Source organism: Podarcis pityusensis, assembly GCF_964106645.2.
Source record: "Podarcis pityusensis genome assembly, chromosome: 6".
NCBI lineage: Eukaryota > Metazoa > Chordata > Lepidosauria > Squamata > Lacertidae > Podarcis > Podarcis pityusensis.
Window position 1 is genome coordinate 46,777,554 of NC_138030.1, and position 18,270 is coordinate 46,795,823.

At 42.7% G+C, this 18,270-nt stretch overlaps 1 protein-coding gene across 2 annotated transcripts in view; it reads left to right on the plus strand.

The window, feature by feature from the left end:
• The window catches only part of TBC1D22B (TBC1 domain family member 22B), a 41,800-nt gene that overhangs the window by 13,965 nt on the left and 9,565 nt on the right, over positions 1–18,270 (plus strand). For both annotated transcript variants that reach the window (XM_081010476.1, XM_081010475.1), the window contains exon 8: positions 1,286–1,400. In XM_081010476.1, the coding sequence (XP_080866602.1) occupies positions 1,286–1,400 (115 nt within the window). The remainder of the gene's footprint in view (positions 1–1,285; positions 1,401–18,270) is intronic.

The following is an 18,270-nucleotide window of genomic DNA, read 5'->3' on the forward strand; positions in this document are numbered from 1 at the left end:
GCACTGATGGAACACTTGCCGTGATGCTTTCCTTCCAGTTCCACCTACTAGAAGCACCCTTTAACTAGTTTTGGCAAAGCATATTTAGCAAGCTAATCCATCCAAAAGCTGTAAGGTCTGGCAGCTAAAAGCTGCTCCAGTTGCTGGGCTACGAATAAAACTGCACTTTGAAATCCTGTTTATCCATGGCATTTTTCCTTATGCAAACGAGGATGAACCTGTTGCAAGCACTTCCAGCTGGAGCATGAGGTCTCAAATAGCCCGTAATTTGGGCAACATCTCACTTGTTCCCTTCAAGCAAGACCACAGATATGAAGGAGATCTTGAAGAAAATCAAATAAATGAAAGCTGGCAAAAAAACTGGGTGGCATTGTGTCAGGGCAACACTGGAGAAATTTTTATTCTACATATGCTTGTCATCCTGGGATCCTATGGGATAAAGGGTAGCGTATGAATATAAATAAATAGAAGCTCCCCTTTTACTCTGTGCTTGGATGAACTGCTGTCTGTATGTTTCTCTTTCTTTTTTGTTTAAGAGATGGAAACTTACAATGCTTTCTTTATGCAGAACTGAAAGTTTAAATCTTTGGGAGGGGCACAGGGCTTCCCTTTCCTCCCTGTGGCTACGGTTATGTTGGGGAGAAAGGGAAGGAAAAAAACTTCTGGCCTACCATCTGCCACTATGTGTACATGGTGAAAGCAAAGTTAGATAATCCTCAGACTTCATCTCGTTCCCCTCTGTTTTGATGGCAGAGCAATAAACGGAAACATCTTTCTGCAGTTGTTTTCAGGGCAGAGAGCTCTCATGTAAAGGATGGTAATTCTGACTTCCCACTGGCCTACATGCAGCATCTTACGCTGGTTCATGTATATCCTGGCTGGCAAACCCCCAACATGAAGGTGTTACCTAGCTACCCAAGCAATCTTTCTGCCCCCCCCCTCCAAAGATCCCAGCAGTTTGAGTGGCAGTGGCAAAAAAAGAAGCAACAACCCTGTGTCCTCTGTGTGTGCACGCATGTGGGAGTTTAAGGTGGTCATACCCAACACTGGTATGTGGTTTTTGGAGAGTTCACCCAAGAGTACATGTGGTTCTTGGGCCCCCAAAAGTGTAGCCACTCTGGTTGTAGTCTATACTTCATACTGGGTCTCTCTGCACCTTAGGCTGTGTGCATTTCTAACTCTTTATCGCACACTCTTCCCCCCCCGTGCTTGTCAGCCTTTCCACTTCTGTCTTTCCCCTGGGCATGGCTAACTCGAGCACCTGGCTTTCCTTCTCCCTCTCTAGATCTTTGAACGAATCCTGTTTATCTGGGCCATCCGACACCCAGCCAGCGGCTACGTGCAAGGGATTAATGACCTGGTCACTCCATTTTTTGTCGTGTTCCTCTCTGAATATGTTGGTAAGCGATGCTGGATGGCTGCAATGTGCTCTTAGTGCTTGCTGATGAATACTCAAATTGTCATCATTGGGTAAGCTCTGTCATGCCAGAACTGCTTTGCTGTTGGCTGCTGTAGAAGCTAGTAGTGCATATTAATCTGTTCTCACTTCTGCCCTGGATTGGCTTTCATCAGTTGCATACTGTGCTTAACAGTGAAAACAGGTATGGTTTTGAATGCATCTCTAACTGGGATTTCTAGAAGGGCAAAACAAGCCATTAGTGTCCGAAATGCCACTAAGAGTAATAGCTAAGCTGTGTCAAAAATATTTAAATACTTTGCCAAGGATGCCAGCATCTTTCAATCAGGATGCATTATGCATTGAAACGCCTGCATTTCTGTGGTCCAAGGCAAGCCGTTCTCATTCTCCTGTAATTTTTAGAAAGCTGACAAAATGACATAATGGCCAAGATTATTTTTCATACTTATGCACCTCTCATACTTTCATCCCAGGCATTTTTATATTGTGACACCTGTAGATGTTAACTCATTTTGTCTTGTACAACCACCTCATATGGTAAGCCAGTTACCATGATCTGTCTTAGGAGCAGAATGTGTTGTCTGCCCCCTCCCCCAAAAAACCCAATTAAAGCCATGTTTTCCAAAAGTTTTTTTTTTTTAAAAAATAATATTTATTAAAAGTTTAAAGATTACAAAAAAAGAAAGAAAAAAAGAAAAAATAAACAATACAAATCAATACATTGCTATACATAAAAAAAGAAAAAACAAAAGACACAATACATCAAAACAAAAGCAAAAGCAAAAACAATTAAAAACACATCCAATATTTCCATATCTTTGTCTTTCATTAACTTGTTTCATCGACCTCCTCACACCTCCCTTTTTTGTGTTCTAGTTATTATTTCAGCAAATCCTTTCCATCTTTCATTATTTTCTGTCATATAATTGTCATAATTTATTTTAACCTTATCTTACCATTAATACCCTAAAACTTATTTGTACTTAACTCCTTATAACATTTCTACTAAAGCCGTGTAATTTCATTCCAACATTTTTCTAACACTCATTAATTTTACAATGTTTCTATAAATAAATTTTAAACTTTTTTCCAATCTTCTTCCACCGTCTCTTCTCCTTGGTCTCGGATTCTGCCAGTCCTTTCTATCAATTCCATATGGTCCATCAACCTGGTGATCTTCTGTCCAAAGCTCTTAACTCTTTTCCATGTCCCTTCTGCAGATATTCTTCATGTTTATACATGCACTTTAGTTTATCTTCTGCTGATCTTATTCTTAATTTCCTTCCTTTGACACTGAGGAGTAGATCTTGGGGAAGCTCCAACCTAACAATGTCTTTATTCCTTCTCGACAGATCAGCCCATTCTCCATAATCAAAACTAGAGTCCAAAAGATATTTCAGGACGTGTTTCAACTGGCTTTCTCTAAATTCAGTCGTAGAAAGCAACAGCTTATATCCATCAAATTGTCTCTGTAAGACTGGGGCTCTTTCCACTTGTATTACTTGAGGTTCTACAACAACTTTCTCCCTCGTCTTCTCCACAACTTGCCATGTCGAAGTAGATTCCTGAATCGATTCCTGAGTAGTTTCCGTAGAGATATTCACCTCTTGTCCCAAATCAGTCATTTTTTGTCCCAAATTATCAATTTTAATAGTCATCACATCCATCTTCTCATGAAGCTGTTCCAATAAAGCACTTATCTTGCAAAATGCAATCACTAAGGCTTCTTCTGTCGACATTCTTGTCCAAGGTCAATCTCTGATTCTCACGGTCTTTTATCTCTGCAGCTGGAAAATTCCCCAGCTCCACTCCTGCAACAGTTTCACAAGCTCCCTCTAGAGGAAACAATTTCTATTTGTATCCGTCCTTTTAAACGCAGATCCAGCAACAAAGTTAGTTTCAATCTTTCAGTTACTTTTGCTCCTTTTTGAGTGCAAAAGGAAACAATGGAAACAATATATTTCTCTTATTTAACTATCTGTCAACGTACGTTTTATTCACAGTCAATGAACTTTCCCAAAACTTCGATCTTACTGGCAGCCCGTTCCCAGGTTCAAAACGGTGGTAATTTGTCTTTCTTCACTCTCTCTCCTGCAGGCTTAGGCGATCTAAAATTTCCCCCCTCTTCTCCTGCTTCCAAGGGGGGTTTAATAATTTTAACCGATGGAAATTTAATCCTTTACAAAAGGCTCTCCAAGACTTTAGCTTGCAGCGTCTTTGCTCAATCTATTTACAAAAGAGGAAGGCGGACTTCCTGTTTGAAACCTTCCCGTTTCGGTGCCGAATTAAGATGTTTAACGATCCAATTTTCCGTTTTACTCACGGGTAGTTGTTTAAAATCCAATTGTCCACAGGAAAAGTCAGCGCTCTCCAGCAACGGCAATGCTGCTTCACTCCGTGAAAGAAGCAGTCGATTTGAAGCACCGCGCCGCTCACCCCACGTCGCTCCGGATCCCCAAAACCGGGTTTCCCCGCGAGTAGGGGAGGAGCAAAAGGTGCCAGCCGAATCCCACGTCCACAGGCTTCTCCCGCCTGTGGTTTTTAGTGGGTCTCCGCCTTCGCCGTGGCGGCCAGACACTGATTTCCACGGAGCAGATTCCTCCCGATCAGAGGAATTCCTCCATTGCCGGAGGCGCTAACCCGGACATGTTTTCCAAAAGTTTTGAAGGGGGGCCTTCCTGTACACTTAACCTTCAGCAACCACTTGTGTACTACTAATGCCACCTTTGAACCTTGCCTTCACATTCTGTTGCAGAAGCAACAAAAGAACATCATAATGTTCATAGTTAACATCCATTTTCAATGCTAAAATAATTTTTAATGTTAAAACTAGAAATGCAGGTATTTGAATAAAATTTATACATTTCAAGCACCAACAGGATCCTAATACATAAGTGTGTGCATTAATAAATATTTGGGTTTTGTTGGTGATCGAGTTATTTTGTGGGGACCCTTATTGTGTTAAGAATTGTATCCTAAAATTTAAGCATGACATGAAGGAAAGGAGTGAATGAGCCTGTCTAGTAACATGTCTTGCCCCACACATGCCCATTCGACTGCTTTGATCTGTGAAACCTGGACTTTTACAAGTGCCACGGAATGTTCGTTTAGCATTTATGAGGACTCTTAATTTTTAGCATGGCAGCAGCTGTGCTTTGGGACTTCCTGCCTATTGACATTAGGCAGGCACCCTTGCTGTATTGTCTTGATGCCTACTGAAAACGTCTTTATTTCAGCAAGTCTACCCAATCATATAATTGAATTACCTATATTTGTTTTGAAAGATTTACTGGTTTTACCTCTCTGTAGCAGTGATAATTAGTTTATATCTATTTGCTTTTTAAGGTTTGTGAGTTTTAGCTGGGTTTTATCTAAAATTCTATTATGTACACCATTTAAAGAACTCTTTGATTAGGTGGTGTGTGAAGCTTTCCAAATACAGTTTAGAAATAAGTTAAAGAGGTTGCATAGCAGTAATAATTTTTGGGAGGGGGAAAGCCTCTGAAAATGAAGGAGAACCTCCATGTTGTGTGACCCACCTACAGCCCATCAGAACCTACCTACCTGTGGCTTGGGCTCCTCAGTTTGAGAATTTCTACTTTAAAGGCTTGAGGGTAGGAACGCTAGATTGGGTTTTGCGTCTGAAGCAAGGAGCTGGCTAAGAAATATTGGGACAACAAAGCCATTCTAGACCGGTACTCTTGCCCCTTTTGGGCTCGACTGCATGCCATTCCCTGTACTTTTGTTTGTGGATGCTCCTCCTTGACCTACTAGTCTTGATAGCTGTCATGAACCACCTCCTGCTGCACACGAAAGACTAGCCTTTTATAACCTGGAAACCCAATTTCTGTAGCTTCACGGTGAGAGCAAGAAATTATGTATTTTGCAAATATTGTGCAAACATCTGAGCACAAATGAGGCCATTGAATATTGGTAGAGATGAGGATTTGAGGCCATGTTAGATACTCCACCCTAGTTGTAATCAGAGGAGAATATGAAATGGAACTTCACAAATGGCTGTTTGGTAAGTAAGGGCAGGGAGTTGGTAACTACGGCAAAAACCAAGTTCCATGGTTATTGGTGCAGTTGGCCATACAGTAAATAGGCATCCTTGTTGATTGCTAATGCTATAAATGTGGATACTAAAAACATCTTCAGGTTTTCATCATGTTCTTTCCTCCCTGTTTTTTAAATTGTCATGCTGACTTCACTCATTCCAAATTCAGGGATGAGGAACTCATAACTATCCAGATATTGTTTGACTCCCATCAGCTCCAGCAAACATGACCAATTGTTAGGATTGATGGGAGTTGTAGCCCAGCAACATCTGGAGAGCCACAGGTTCCTCATCCCTGATATACCGTATTTTTTGCACCGTAACACTCACTTTTTTCCTCCTAGAAAGTAAGGGGAAATGTCTGTGCATGTTATGGAGCGAATGCCTATGGGTGGTGGGGGGGATCTGCTGCAGTCGTGAGCAGAGGATCCATGGTTCCCCTTCCTTCCCTCCTCCGTGGCTCACTTTGAAACAGCAAAGCGGGAGAAGAGCCGCTGAGTGGGGAGGAGAGAGGGACAGAGAGCCTGCTTGCTTTAAAGGAGCAAAGCGGGAGAGGAGAGGAGCCGCTTACACGAGTGTAAGCGGCTCCTGTCCGGTTGGCTCCTTTAAAGCAAGCAGGCTCTCTGTCCCTCTCTCCTCCCCACTCAGCTCGCTAAATAGCAGCAAAGTTTTTCAGCTCGCTAAGCCGGGGATGAGCGGGGAGGAGAGAGAAAAGCAGAGCCTGTTTGCTTTAAAGGAGCAAAGTGGGAGAGGAGAGGAGCCTTCTCCCCTTATACCCCTCTTCTTCATTATTAGCAGCATCCTTCTCCACCCACCCCACGCATGCTCCTTGTCCCTTGAGTGCTTTTCCTTCCCTCCCCACTTAAAACGTGGTTACAAAGCACGGATTCACATGGATCCTCAGGATTTTTGCACTGGGTCACCCCAAATTCACCATCAGATCACATAGCATGTCCATGGCTACATCTTGCACCAAAAAAATCACGCACCCACTGTTGCCTGGGGCTGCAGTAGTGCAAAAACATGGTTACAAAGCATGGGTCCACATGGATCCTCAGGATTTTTGCATTGAGCTACTCCAAACTCACTGTCAGATCACATGTCTGTGGCCACAGCATGAACCACAAAAATCATACATCCACTGTATCATTTAGAATATTTTTTTCTTGTTTTCCTCCTCTAAAAACTACGTGCGTGTTATGGTCTGGTGCGTGTTATAGAGCGAAAAATACGGTAGATGTTGAGAAGCATGGGAGACAAGATAGAACAGTATGGAACCCCATAGCATTAATGCTATAGGTCCAAGCAGTATCCCCTCAGCACCACCTTCTGGAATCAGCATTCCATATATAAATGGAACCAGTGGAATACTACACTGTCAGGACCCAACCTGGAGAGCCTGTCTAGAAGGATATCCAGCTGCCAAGAGGCCCAGAAGAATTAGCAGTCACATTCTCTTTGTCTCTCTCCCAATTTGGTCATCATTAAGCAACCCAAGCCTTTCTGTGCCTGATCCGGGCCTGAAACCAGATTGATTCTGTTGATCCATTTTATTCTCATCTAGAATTGCATGCATAGCATCAGAATTCAAATTGGTGCTTCTAAGTTCTAAATACCAGCCGCTTCCCTGGCAGCTCACAGTAGCAACTTTTTCATTTCTTTTTTTCTTTTGGCTACTCTTGCCTGTAACAGGCTTCCTTAAATAGCTGCTTCTTATCTGTGGTTTGAGCTGTTTCTGTACACATTCATTCCCTAATGGCACAGCCTGTAGCATAGATGGCTGAGTCAGCAAGCCAGCAGGATCTCCCCGGGGAAGCATTCTGTGTGGGAAATGACTGCTTTGTTTGGAGGCAGGAGTTCTTAAGCCCTTATCTCCAAATAAACTCTTGCTTATGCATTTGTGCTGACACCTGTGCCTCTTAATATTGGATTTACTGGTCTCTCGTAGCATCTGTCCTCAGCAATGCATTAACCTTGGTCTGCCAGGTCACTGCCACTCATTAACCCCCCACTCCTGGGGGTAAGTGTTGTGTTCCCAGCTGATGTCCTCAGCCAATTTTTGTGATGGATTGAGAAGTGTCTCACGGAAAGGTCTGCTTCTCAATACATGTGTATGACCAACTGTTGCTTTTTGGGAGGGGACAGTCATTCAAGAGCCATACAAGGATTTTGAAGCACACACATCTGGGCAACATGGTTCAGTTGACAGAAGATGGCATTTTGGAAAGCACCCAAAGATATTGGTTGTTGTGGAGCTTTTATCAATGAGATATTCTGCATTGAGAACTGGGCACATCTGGATGCCCTCTTCCAAAAAGGACCGGAAAAGATCCGGAACAAGGCAATGGAGCCATTGTCCTTAGACACAACACACAGAAAGGATTCTAGGAAGTTCTGCCCTACAATATAGACAAGTGGTCATGGCTGCTTTCATCTTTCTGAAATTGCCTTTCCATGATTCCTAGTGAGTCGCCTGACCACTGACCTGCAGCAAACTCTGTCCCCTGCGCATTTCCTCTTTCTCTTGTATGCTGCCTCTTCCAAAGGTGAACACCATTTGCTTGCTGCACAAGCCCAGCTGTCTTTGTGAGATGGCAGAGCACTTCTGGGCCTCTGCCAGGGACAGATCTATATATGGAGTGTCTGATGCTCCCATCAGATCAATGGTTTTAGCCGAAGATTGCTGAGCACTGCTTGTTTTAGCTAGTGCTGTCTGACAGGATGGCTTATGGGAGTTGTCAGGGCTGCAGCTGCAGAGGATATTTAGCATCCTACAGGTTGAGCTAGTGCAGGCTGCCAAAGGTCCTAAACCAGCAGGATAGTGGTCTTTTGGAAGAGATTTTAGGGTTGCCTTAAAGATGCATATACAAGTGATGTCCAGCACGGACAGCATCTTGCCCAGCAAAAGCAAGGTAGGCCTGCTGGGATATGTGTGTGTTGGTGGGAATCAAGGACTTGAGTTAATGGGCATTAAAATGGCAAATGGTAATTCACTATAAGCAAGTGTAAAGTAATCCACGTGGGGGGGGGGGCACCACCCTTATTTTGCATATATGCTAATGGAGTCTGAAGTGGCAGTGACTAACCAAGAAGAAGACCTTGGGTTTGCAGTAGATAGCTCAGTTAAGATGTCAACCCATTGTGAAACCCATTATGAAAAAGGCAAATTCCATATTAGGGATTGTTTAAAAAGGGATTTAAAACAAAAGCAGCAATGTCACTATGCAAACCTATGTTGAGGCCACACTTTAAATGCTGTGTGCAGTTCTGATTTCCTTATCTCAAAAAGGATCATGCAGCGTAGGAAATGGGGCACAGAAGGACAACCAAAATGAGCAAGGGGTTGGAGCAATTCCCTTTTGATGAAAGGTTACAGCATTTGGGGCTTCTTAATTTAGAGAAAAGGTGACTAAGAGTCAACATGATAGAGGTGCATAAGATTAGGCATGGTGTGGAGAAAATGGATAAGGGAGATGTTTTGCTCCCTCTCTCTTAATACTGGATGCCAGGGTCATTCAGTAAAGCCAAATCTTGGAGGATTCAGGACCAAAATATAGGAAGTGCATAGTTAAACTATGACATTCGTTCCCACAAGATGCAGTGACGGCCACCAACTTTTATGGCTTTGAAATGGATACCAGCCATAACTGTTTTGCCTCTATTGTTGGAGGCAGAATGCATCTGAATAACAAGTGTGGAGAGTGCTATTGCACTCGGCTCCTGCTTGTGGGCTTCCCATAGGCATCTTGTTGACCGTTGTGAGAACTGAACTATAAATGACTCTTGGGCCTGATCCAGCAGGGCTCTTTGTATGTCTTAAAATGTGCCTAAATGTAACACTCAATTCAGCTCTCTGATCCTTGGGGAAAAGTACAAAATGTCCAGGTTTTCTTCCCCCAAAGCAACAGTTCAAAGAATCAGGACTCTCTTAATGCCCTTTTAAATTACAATAATTAAATGCCAGTGCAGTTGAGAATTAATGGCTTTTTGTGTGTGGTCCATGTTCCCCTGACTCCAGATCTCATAAATTCTCCAGTGTCTCTATAAAAAAAAAGGAATATTTGTGACCGCGCAAGATGCGAGAATGTAAAAGAGAAGGCGAAATAAAATAAAGAAATTTCCCCAGTCAAAGTACTATAAAGAAGAGAATGTTGCATTGATTCAATCTTTTGTTTTTGGGTGGGGTGGGGGGAAGCTGAGGGACACTAGTGTATGGAAATTACTTCCTATTATGCATTTCTGCCCTCATTGTTACTTCCAGTTTGCTCTAACCACCTAATTGTGTCTATAATTAGAAACTGAGCACTCTTAAATTACATTTGAAAAGTCAAATTCTACTGTCCTTTCCCTCTTTCTGGTGCCTTGGTTGGCACAACTATCTGCTGCTGGTGTACAGGACAGGTATTAATCCTAGAATGACAGCTTGCCTGCCTGTATTGCTGTCTCGGTTAGTGCCCATCTGGCAGCATCCTGAGCCATCACTTTTGTTTAGCACTTTTGTGCTGAACTGAAAGTAAACAAAGCCAGCTGAGTTGATGCCTTCAAAATGCAAAGATCATTTTAAAAACAACATACGTATCTGTGGCGATGTCATAGTCTAAATGAGCAGTGGATGCGTTCCCAGTAAGGCAGGAAGAAATACAGTACAACCTTTCTTTGGCAATGCCCTGTGTGTTTTAGAAAGCACCGGCAGGCAGAACCATGAGCTGGGCTCTGGTTCTGGTGTCAGTTAACTCCACTTGCTAGTTCCCAGCATGATCTTTGGGTTTGTTGGTTGAATCTGAGTCCAAAGAGCTTTCCTCTCCCTGGCAGCCACGTACATTGTGAGCCAGAGATGCGGATACTAATTTACTCCTAACCTGGCTGCAGCGTGCCCTGTGATGTGGTGTCAATCATAGCCCCATTAGACACTTCTTCGTGCCAGCCTTGAGTGACTGCTGCAAAGCTGTTGGCTGCCTTTCAGCTCCTGTCAGAGCCATATGTTGGATATCCAGGTTCTTTATGTGGGACCTGTCGAAGGTTCTTACAGAACAGATGTTCGTGTTGAGCAATATGCTTGAGAGAATTTTCCAAAGCTCCTCATTTGCCAGGACTCTTGGCTCAGGTTTTTCAGTGCTGATTGTGCTCTTTGCACTGATGGCCTCTGTTGGGGAGTGGGGAGCTCAGATGGAAGTGAACTTGCAGCATTTGTCTGTCTTCCATAAACATCACTGTCCCTACTTTCAGATTTCACACCAAACCATGGTGGTATATCATGAATAAGGCATCTAAGTGCTGGGTGGAGATTGGAAGGTAAAGACAGTCCCTGCCTGCAGACTTGCAATCTAAAAGACACAGTACAAAAGAGGTAGAAGCAAGCAAATTGAGGCAACCTGTTCTGAAAGTAACAAACGTTAGCCAGTAGCATCCGTTCTGGACAGGTAGACCTCCCTGCCTTTATACTCACATGCACAAACAAGTAGCCCTTGAACCCCTAGCAGATGATAAAGGTCCAAGTTGGCTTCGGCTCTCAAACCAGGGTTTGCAAATGGCTACCAAATTAAGATATCAAGTCATGTTTTGAAGCTGGTTTGCAAATGCTGGTTTGCATGAACTGTGGTTTTCCATTCTATTTGAATTCACAAAGCATTGACAAACCACATTTATGACCCATGGTCTGTCTCGAGAGGCTACTGCATCATGGAGAGAGAGGTGTGAACTGAACAAAGATGCATTCTGAGCAGAGAAAATGAAACCAGACAAGGAGCTCTCCAAGTAATGGTTTGCCTATTGTAAATTTAGAAGCTCAACCCATGAAGTGGGTTTTTAACCACCGTAGGTGTAGTACAGCCATGTACCTCCTTGTTTTGCTGACTACCCCTTTGTACTGATAACTGGTCCATTTATTTATTTTTTGATAGATGATTCCATTGATTAAGATGAAGAAGATGATACTAGCCATGTTTGAATAAGATAGGCACAACATTTTTGCTTACATATGCAGCCCCACCCCTCCTCCCCTTGATACTTGTAGGAATCAAACCAGGAAGTAATTTGAATCAAGAAGCCCTGGTTACTGGATTTGGAACAAACCAGGATATTAAATCTCCAAGGCACAGTTTGACTACAACTCCCTTCATCCCTGACCATTGGTTATGGTGGGTAGAGGTCTGTGGAGTTCAACAACATCTGGAGGGCCACCTCTGATCTAATGGTTCATTTTCACACTACACTTTCCAGTTTCTTTTTTCCTGTTCAACACATTCTTAGATTTAGCTTCTGGGCAGGCATCTTCTAAACTGATACAGAGGATATTTCTTTACCTACTACCATGAGGAATTTTGAATTTAACAGGTGATCCATTAAATTGGGGGTGGCCCTCTAGATGTTGTTGGGAGTTGAAGTCAAACCCCTTTCTTTGAGACGTAATACTTTGTGTTTGATACAGCTCTGACAAACTTGAAAAGTCTGGAAGAAAGGGATTCCACATTCCCTGGGAATTTTAATTCATCGCAGAGCTCTCCTTAACAGTTAAGAAGGTTATATGCATACATACATATCTTTATCTATCTATGTAAATCTGCTTTGTAATTTACTCATTTTCTCCTGTTCACTAGAGCAACATTTGAGAACAATTGTTACCCCTCTTCCTCTGAGATTCTTAAATACTGAACACCCAAGCCACTTTCCTTAACCTTCTTTTGTGTTCTCAGGCTTTCTGCTTAAGTAGTCTGAAAAGACTGTAAAAGGAAAATGGCTTCATTTCTTTTCAGTGTTCTTTCTAGCGCTTTCTCGTAGCTGAAACATTTTCAAGTTCTCAACGCCTTTGTTAAACTGTGATCCATTATGGTGAACATAGCACTCCAAATGAAGCCTTAACATTGACAAATGGAGTGAAGCCGAGTTCTTGAGGTGTGGAAACCATGTTCCTGTTAATGCAGGCTAGCATAGCGTTGGCCTTTTGAGCCAATGCACCATATTGTTGGCTTGTGTCTCTGTGCAAGTTTTTGTTTCCAGGAAAGTATAAAATGCAAAGTAGTAGCAAAGAAATCAGTATGTCTTAACCATTTGCAGCTGGAATGAAAATAAATAAAAATGCTTCTTCTGCTCCTGTTTAAGATGTTATTCCGAGTTCTGAAACCAGTTTCTAAGATACTGAACATTTTTTATTTATAGTCACCTCTATAGCTGTATTCTTTGTGTACAAATTCTTAAATAAGGCAGTTCTCTATTTAGAATTAATAAACTGTTGTGTAAACCATAGTGCAGAATATTATAAAACTTGAACATTATTGGGTTTTAGAAATAGTGATTTAGAATGCTCTTAGTGCTCCCTACAACTGCAGCTCAGTAATATTATCCCCATATTTCATATTGGGGGTGGTAGTGGTTAAAACTAAGCATGGAATTCAAAGTAGCACTAAGGAGATTCACTCACTCCATGCTAGCATTTCTGCTTGTCTCCCTCCTCCCTCCACAACCTGTTCTACCAGTTCCGCAAACACTCCAGAGCTGATCTGGTGGGCAGGGGAATCCCTGCTGCACTAGTGGGACTCGTTGTGCTGGCTCCTGCTAGCACAACAATTTAATTGAATCTGGTCCAAAGAGACTGGTTTACCTGAGATTACCTGGAAAGTTTGTGGCCGGGCTATGATTTGAACCAGGGCATCCTAGTTCATGCTTTGCCACTATTTTACACCGGCATGCAATTTTTGTTCACTTGAAGAAGGCTTCATATGATCCAGGCTTCCACCAGAGCTGGACCCTAAAACGCATGAAGAAGCAAGCGAATGCGCAGAAACCCTTTTCCTTACTAAATGCAGAGCCAATAAATCCGTTAATTAACCACTGCCTCCACTTTCTGAATTAAGGGAAAGAGATTCTGGATGGGGTGGACTCTTGAGATTAAGGGCTGCTCCACTTGTGTGTGCATCTCTATGTATGTAATGTGTGTATAAAGTGTTAAGGAATGTGGCACACATCCCCTGCACACTTGGAGATGCAGTAGACACGCACTAGGGAACCGGGAGCATCTGTGGCTCCCTGTCAAGTATTCATGGAGCGTTTGGAGATGCGCAGCATTGCTTCCCACCTCCTATGTGTTACTTGTTTCCATGACAAATGCTGCTACACTGCAGCAGCCACATAGGGCATGTGAGGCCTATCTGAGCTTTACATTCCTACTGCCACGGGGCTTGTTAATTTAGGATTGTTACCTTCGCTCAGGTTATTGATATGCTGCACCCCAGCTTTGGGGTCCCAGAATAATGTAGAAAGTGTAGGTCCATAGAGCACAGGGGACTTGGAGTCATACCCTGCGATTTATTTGCACTCCTGGGGGTCTTTGTCCCCATAGTCAGGACATTCTTCCATACATCATGCCAGAGGACTAGCTGAGAGATGGGACCCCAGAGCAATGGGTGCATATTGCACAAAGTGCCATGTGGTCCCTGTCTCATGGGTTAGTGGAATAAGCTATGAGTGTGCATCATCTGTTCACCAATGTCATTCCTTGGCCAATGATGCTGCAGGGAGAAAACAGCCTTGATTATTTTGTGGCCTAGTTCTTACAGACAATAAATGTGGCAGTAAAGCTTGCAGTGGACTGAAGTACTTCAGGCTACAGTTGGGCTCACATGATGAAATTCTTGCTCCTTCATTAAAAAAAAAGTTACTACATGTCAACCATACATAGCATGTTGGAGGTAATATTCCTGGGCATGCTAGCTTTCTCTGTGTAAGGTTTTACCATTTTATTTTGCAAGGAGGGAACATTCCATCATTTGATTTCCTTGTCTTCAGTCTGACATAGTTTTCCTCTTTGCCTACGGTTTGCCAGAGCCCACAACTTAACTTTAACCTTGGATTTGCCTGTATAAACAGTTGTGATTGAGTGTATTATTTATTAATTAAATTTATGCACTGCCCTTCCTCCAAGGATTACATAACATAATAACAAACAAAACAATAATGCGCCCCAAACACACACAGTTTAAAAGGCCATAGAAAGGTTTCAGAGAAGAGGAATGTTTTTGCCTGGCTCCTAAAGATATATGAAGAAGGTGCCAGGCAAGCCTTCCTAGGGAGAGTATGCCACAAACCGGCAGCCACTGCAGAAAAGGCCCAGACCTCTTGTGGTCATCAGATGATTGCCATATCTGGGTCGGTTCATATAGGAAGAGATGGTCCTTGAAGTATTGTGGCCCTGACCCTTTTAAATGATGCTGAATGCCTAAAGGATGGTGGTACAACTTTTTCCTCCTCTGAAGCCCCATTTAGAGGTTATACTCAATGCAAAAGAGCAATGCACGAGAGCGAGGTTGCACTGAATAGGCTTGGCTCCTATGTTGCACACCAGCTAGTTCCTACCTTTTGGCATCCATGTACGCAGCACAAATATCTGAAGAAGGGAGCCTCCTGTGCAAAGAGGTGGATGCCAGGGGTGTGTGGATGCCATGTCAGTGTTGGTGTGTATTATGTCAGGCAGTGGGGCTCCTTAGCATAGTCCTACTTACACATTAGTCCCACAAGTGAGTGTAACTGCTGAGCAGTGCTTCGAAAGTTCGTTTTAAAAATAAATTGGTTCCACTTTACCTCCTCTAAAAAGGAATTAGTTCCCATTCCAGTTCCCCTCCTCCAGAAAGGAACTAGCTTCATTCCCACCCATTTCATAGATAGTCCGTTTAGTCCTTTGCATTTTTTTTCAGCCTATGGAATTTTACAAACTGTTCTGCTAAAGTCTAAAATATACTTCAGACAAGTAAAAAAAACACTCCGTAATGCGATCAATTGTTTTATTTATTTCCCCCCAACAATTAGAATTTTTAAGCTTAAACAGTAGCATCACTTTTCATAGAGGTATACAAATGGTAATTGCAATGAAACTCTTACATATCTAGATTTACAGTACATAAAATTATTTACTCTCTAGGCTCATTGCTTTTTTTTCTGGGAGGGGGGCGCATACCTCTAAACATTTTGTGAATCTTTGTACTTTTGTCCATTTACTGTATTTATTTTTCCCAATTTGAACTATAAAATGGTGATTTTCTTGAGTCAGAGTACCCCTAAACATTTTTTAAAGAAAAAAGCACTGTCTAGACTTATTACAGAATTAATCAAATGCATACCTAGTATACCACCTACCACCCTTTAATCCACTCTACAGGGAGGCTTACCAGTAGTAGGCCACAAGGCAACTGAGAATCTACTCCAACCTTAAAGGGCTAGAAACAGCAGTCACATCTGCACCATACACTGAAAGCCACTTATATCACTTTAACAGTCATTGTTTCACCTCAAAGAATCCTGGGAAATGTAGTTCATTAAGGGTGCTAGGAATTGTATTCAGTACCCTTAACAAACATCATTTCCCAGGATTCTTTGAGAGGAAGCTATGACTCTTAAAGTGGTATTAGAGTGCTTTCAGTGTGCTGCTGGCATAGAATGATCATTTGCTTCTTAGCCACTGCACTAACTACTAACCTGAGTCTAGCTTCATTCTGCAGGAACATCTGACCAGCAACAGCCAAAGGTTTTGGTCCCAGACTCAACAAGGTGCCCTTAAACCACTGTGGGTTCCTGCCCATTGAAATAATTGAACCAAATTTTAAGATGTCCGAAGTGCTACTTGATAATTAAGTGTGCAAACTTGAAAATTGCAACCACAGAGATCTGTGTAAATTAAAAGCTTTTGTATGATTTCCATAAGACATTTCAGTCTGAAATAGGGCATCACATCAATTTTCTCTCTCTCATTCACCATGGCAGCTCTCTTTATTTCACAAATAAACAGAGAGGAAACAGTATGAGCTAAGGACAGTAGAGTATAGAGTGCAAACCAAGAATGAAAAACAAAGAAGTTTGTGATTTGCTTGAGATCATCACATAATCATCCAGTGGGGAAGTTCAGCTTTCAATAACATCCTGCCCAGAATCCTTCTCTGTTAGGTTTTACTACTATCTCCAGCCTTTTCTCAAAAGAATAGGACAGTTTTCCTAAATACTGTTGGTCATTTCCTGTTTTACATATTTAAGAGTCTCCAGTCTTTTAGCTGATTAAAATAAACCTTGTAGTGTGAAGTTGCCAAAGTTTGTTCCGCCCTAGAATTTTGATTTAAATGGGAGCTTTTTTTAATTATTCAGAGGGCGTCAATATTAATTGGAGTAGATTTTTAATCCATGGAACTGTAAGCAAAGGGTGCACTTTTTAATTTTGTGAGACCGCTTTGATTCAGGTATGTTACTGTATTAGGTGATGGAAAAGAAAATATTAAAAATGGCCTTCCCTCCTAACAGTGAGTGGTAGGCTTTTTGAATGAAATCATAGTGTATGTTATCTCTCAAGTGCTTCGACTTTCAAAATGGCACCTATAGTGCTGTATTGATAATATTAAAAGGCAGTCAACTGATCAAGTGCATTGCTGAATGGCAGGCAGCCGCAAGTTAAACCATCCCACCTACCTCACAGCAGACATGCATTTAGCCACACTCCTTTCTTGAGCTAGCGCTGCTCCCTTTGACTCTGCAAAAAGGGCTCTCCTCTCCTGCTGGGGTCCAAAATTAACTGGAGCTGAAAAGACTTGGAAGAGCCTGTTTCAATGAGATTCCTTTAATGCCGCTAGGCTGGTTGCGGTGAATGGCGCTTTCCTTTCAGGTTTGATGGGGGAAGCGGAGGGGTCTCTTTATGTGAAGACAGTCCATCATCACTGCCGACACTAATTGCTTAGAGCTAGATTTAACTTTCAGACCTTTGATGGGTAAGAAACTGTTTAAGAGCTGTTACGCTTTTGAGAGTCTGCAGAGTCTTTTCGTGAAGCTGCAATTAGTGTTGATGACAATGTGCGTTTCAAAGACTCAGGGTGGGCTGCCTGGGAGAATCTCCCAACTCTCCTTCCCCGACTGCCATTGCCAGTTAGTCGCCTGCTGCCATCTCCATTACCCTAATGTGACTCATACGCTGTTTGCTGCTGGGCTGCCACAGCATTGGTGCCTTCCTGCTGTTCAGTGATGGCTCCCACCCCCACCCCCACCTTGAAGCTGGAATGGTGGTGTTTGGGAGAGGTATTGGTCTGAGGGTAAAGACAAAAGCTTGTGGCCCTCCATCTACAGCAATTAATACTTTAAGCTCCAAATAGCTGGCAGGGCTATTACACATTATTGCCATAGAGCATCTCTGTGCAGTTTAATCCCAGACATCTTCAGATAGGGCTAGTTAGAGGTCCCTGTCTGAAATCTTGGAGAGCTGCTGCCAGTCAGTGCGAACATTACTGAACTTGATTGACCAATAGTCTGCCTCTATATAAGGCAGCTTCTGACACTCCTATGTTGCTTCTTGAATCAATAATACCATTGCTCCTTCATGCGATACCAAACTTATTCCAGTTTTACTCATTGTTCCAGGACCAGTCCTACCATTAGGCAAGGCAGCCTCCTCAGGTGCTTTCCTCAGCTATTCGCCCCGAACCCCCTCCCCAGCCATATTCTTCTGTAGCCGCACACCCTGTCCTGACCTTCAAGTGCACCATCTTGCCTTTCACAACAGGTAACAAAATACCTTGGCCCAGCCCTGTAAATTAGGTTGTAGGACCTCACCACAGTGGCCTCACTGACAGCTGCAGGAAAGAGTGTTTGGCCCTTTCCTTCATCATTGTTTTCCTGTTTGCCCTACAGCAGGGGGAAACAGAAGTAGTGTACCTATTTTTTCCTAAGAAAAGCAAAAGGTGGCTGGGGCCGGAGCTGATTTAGATAAGCAAAACAGCAGAGGAGGGCAAAATTGAAGTTCCCTTCTTCCTACATCACTGCGTAGATCAAATTT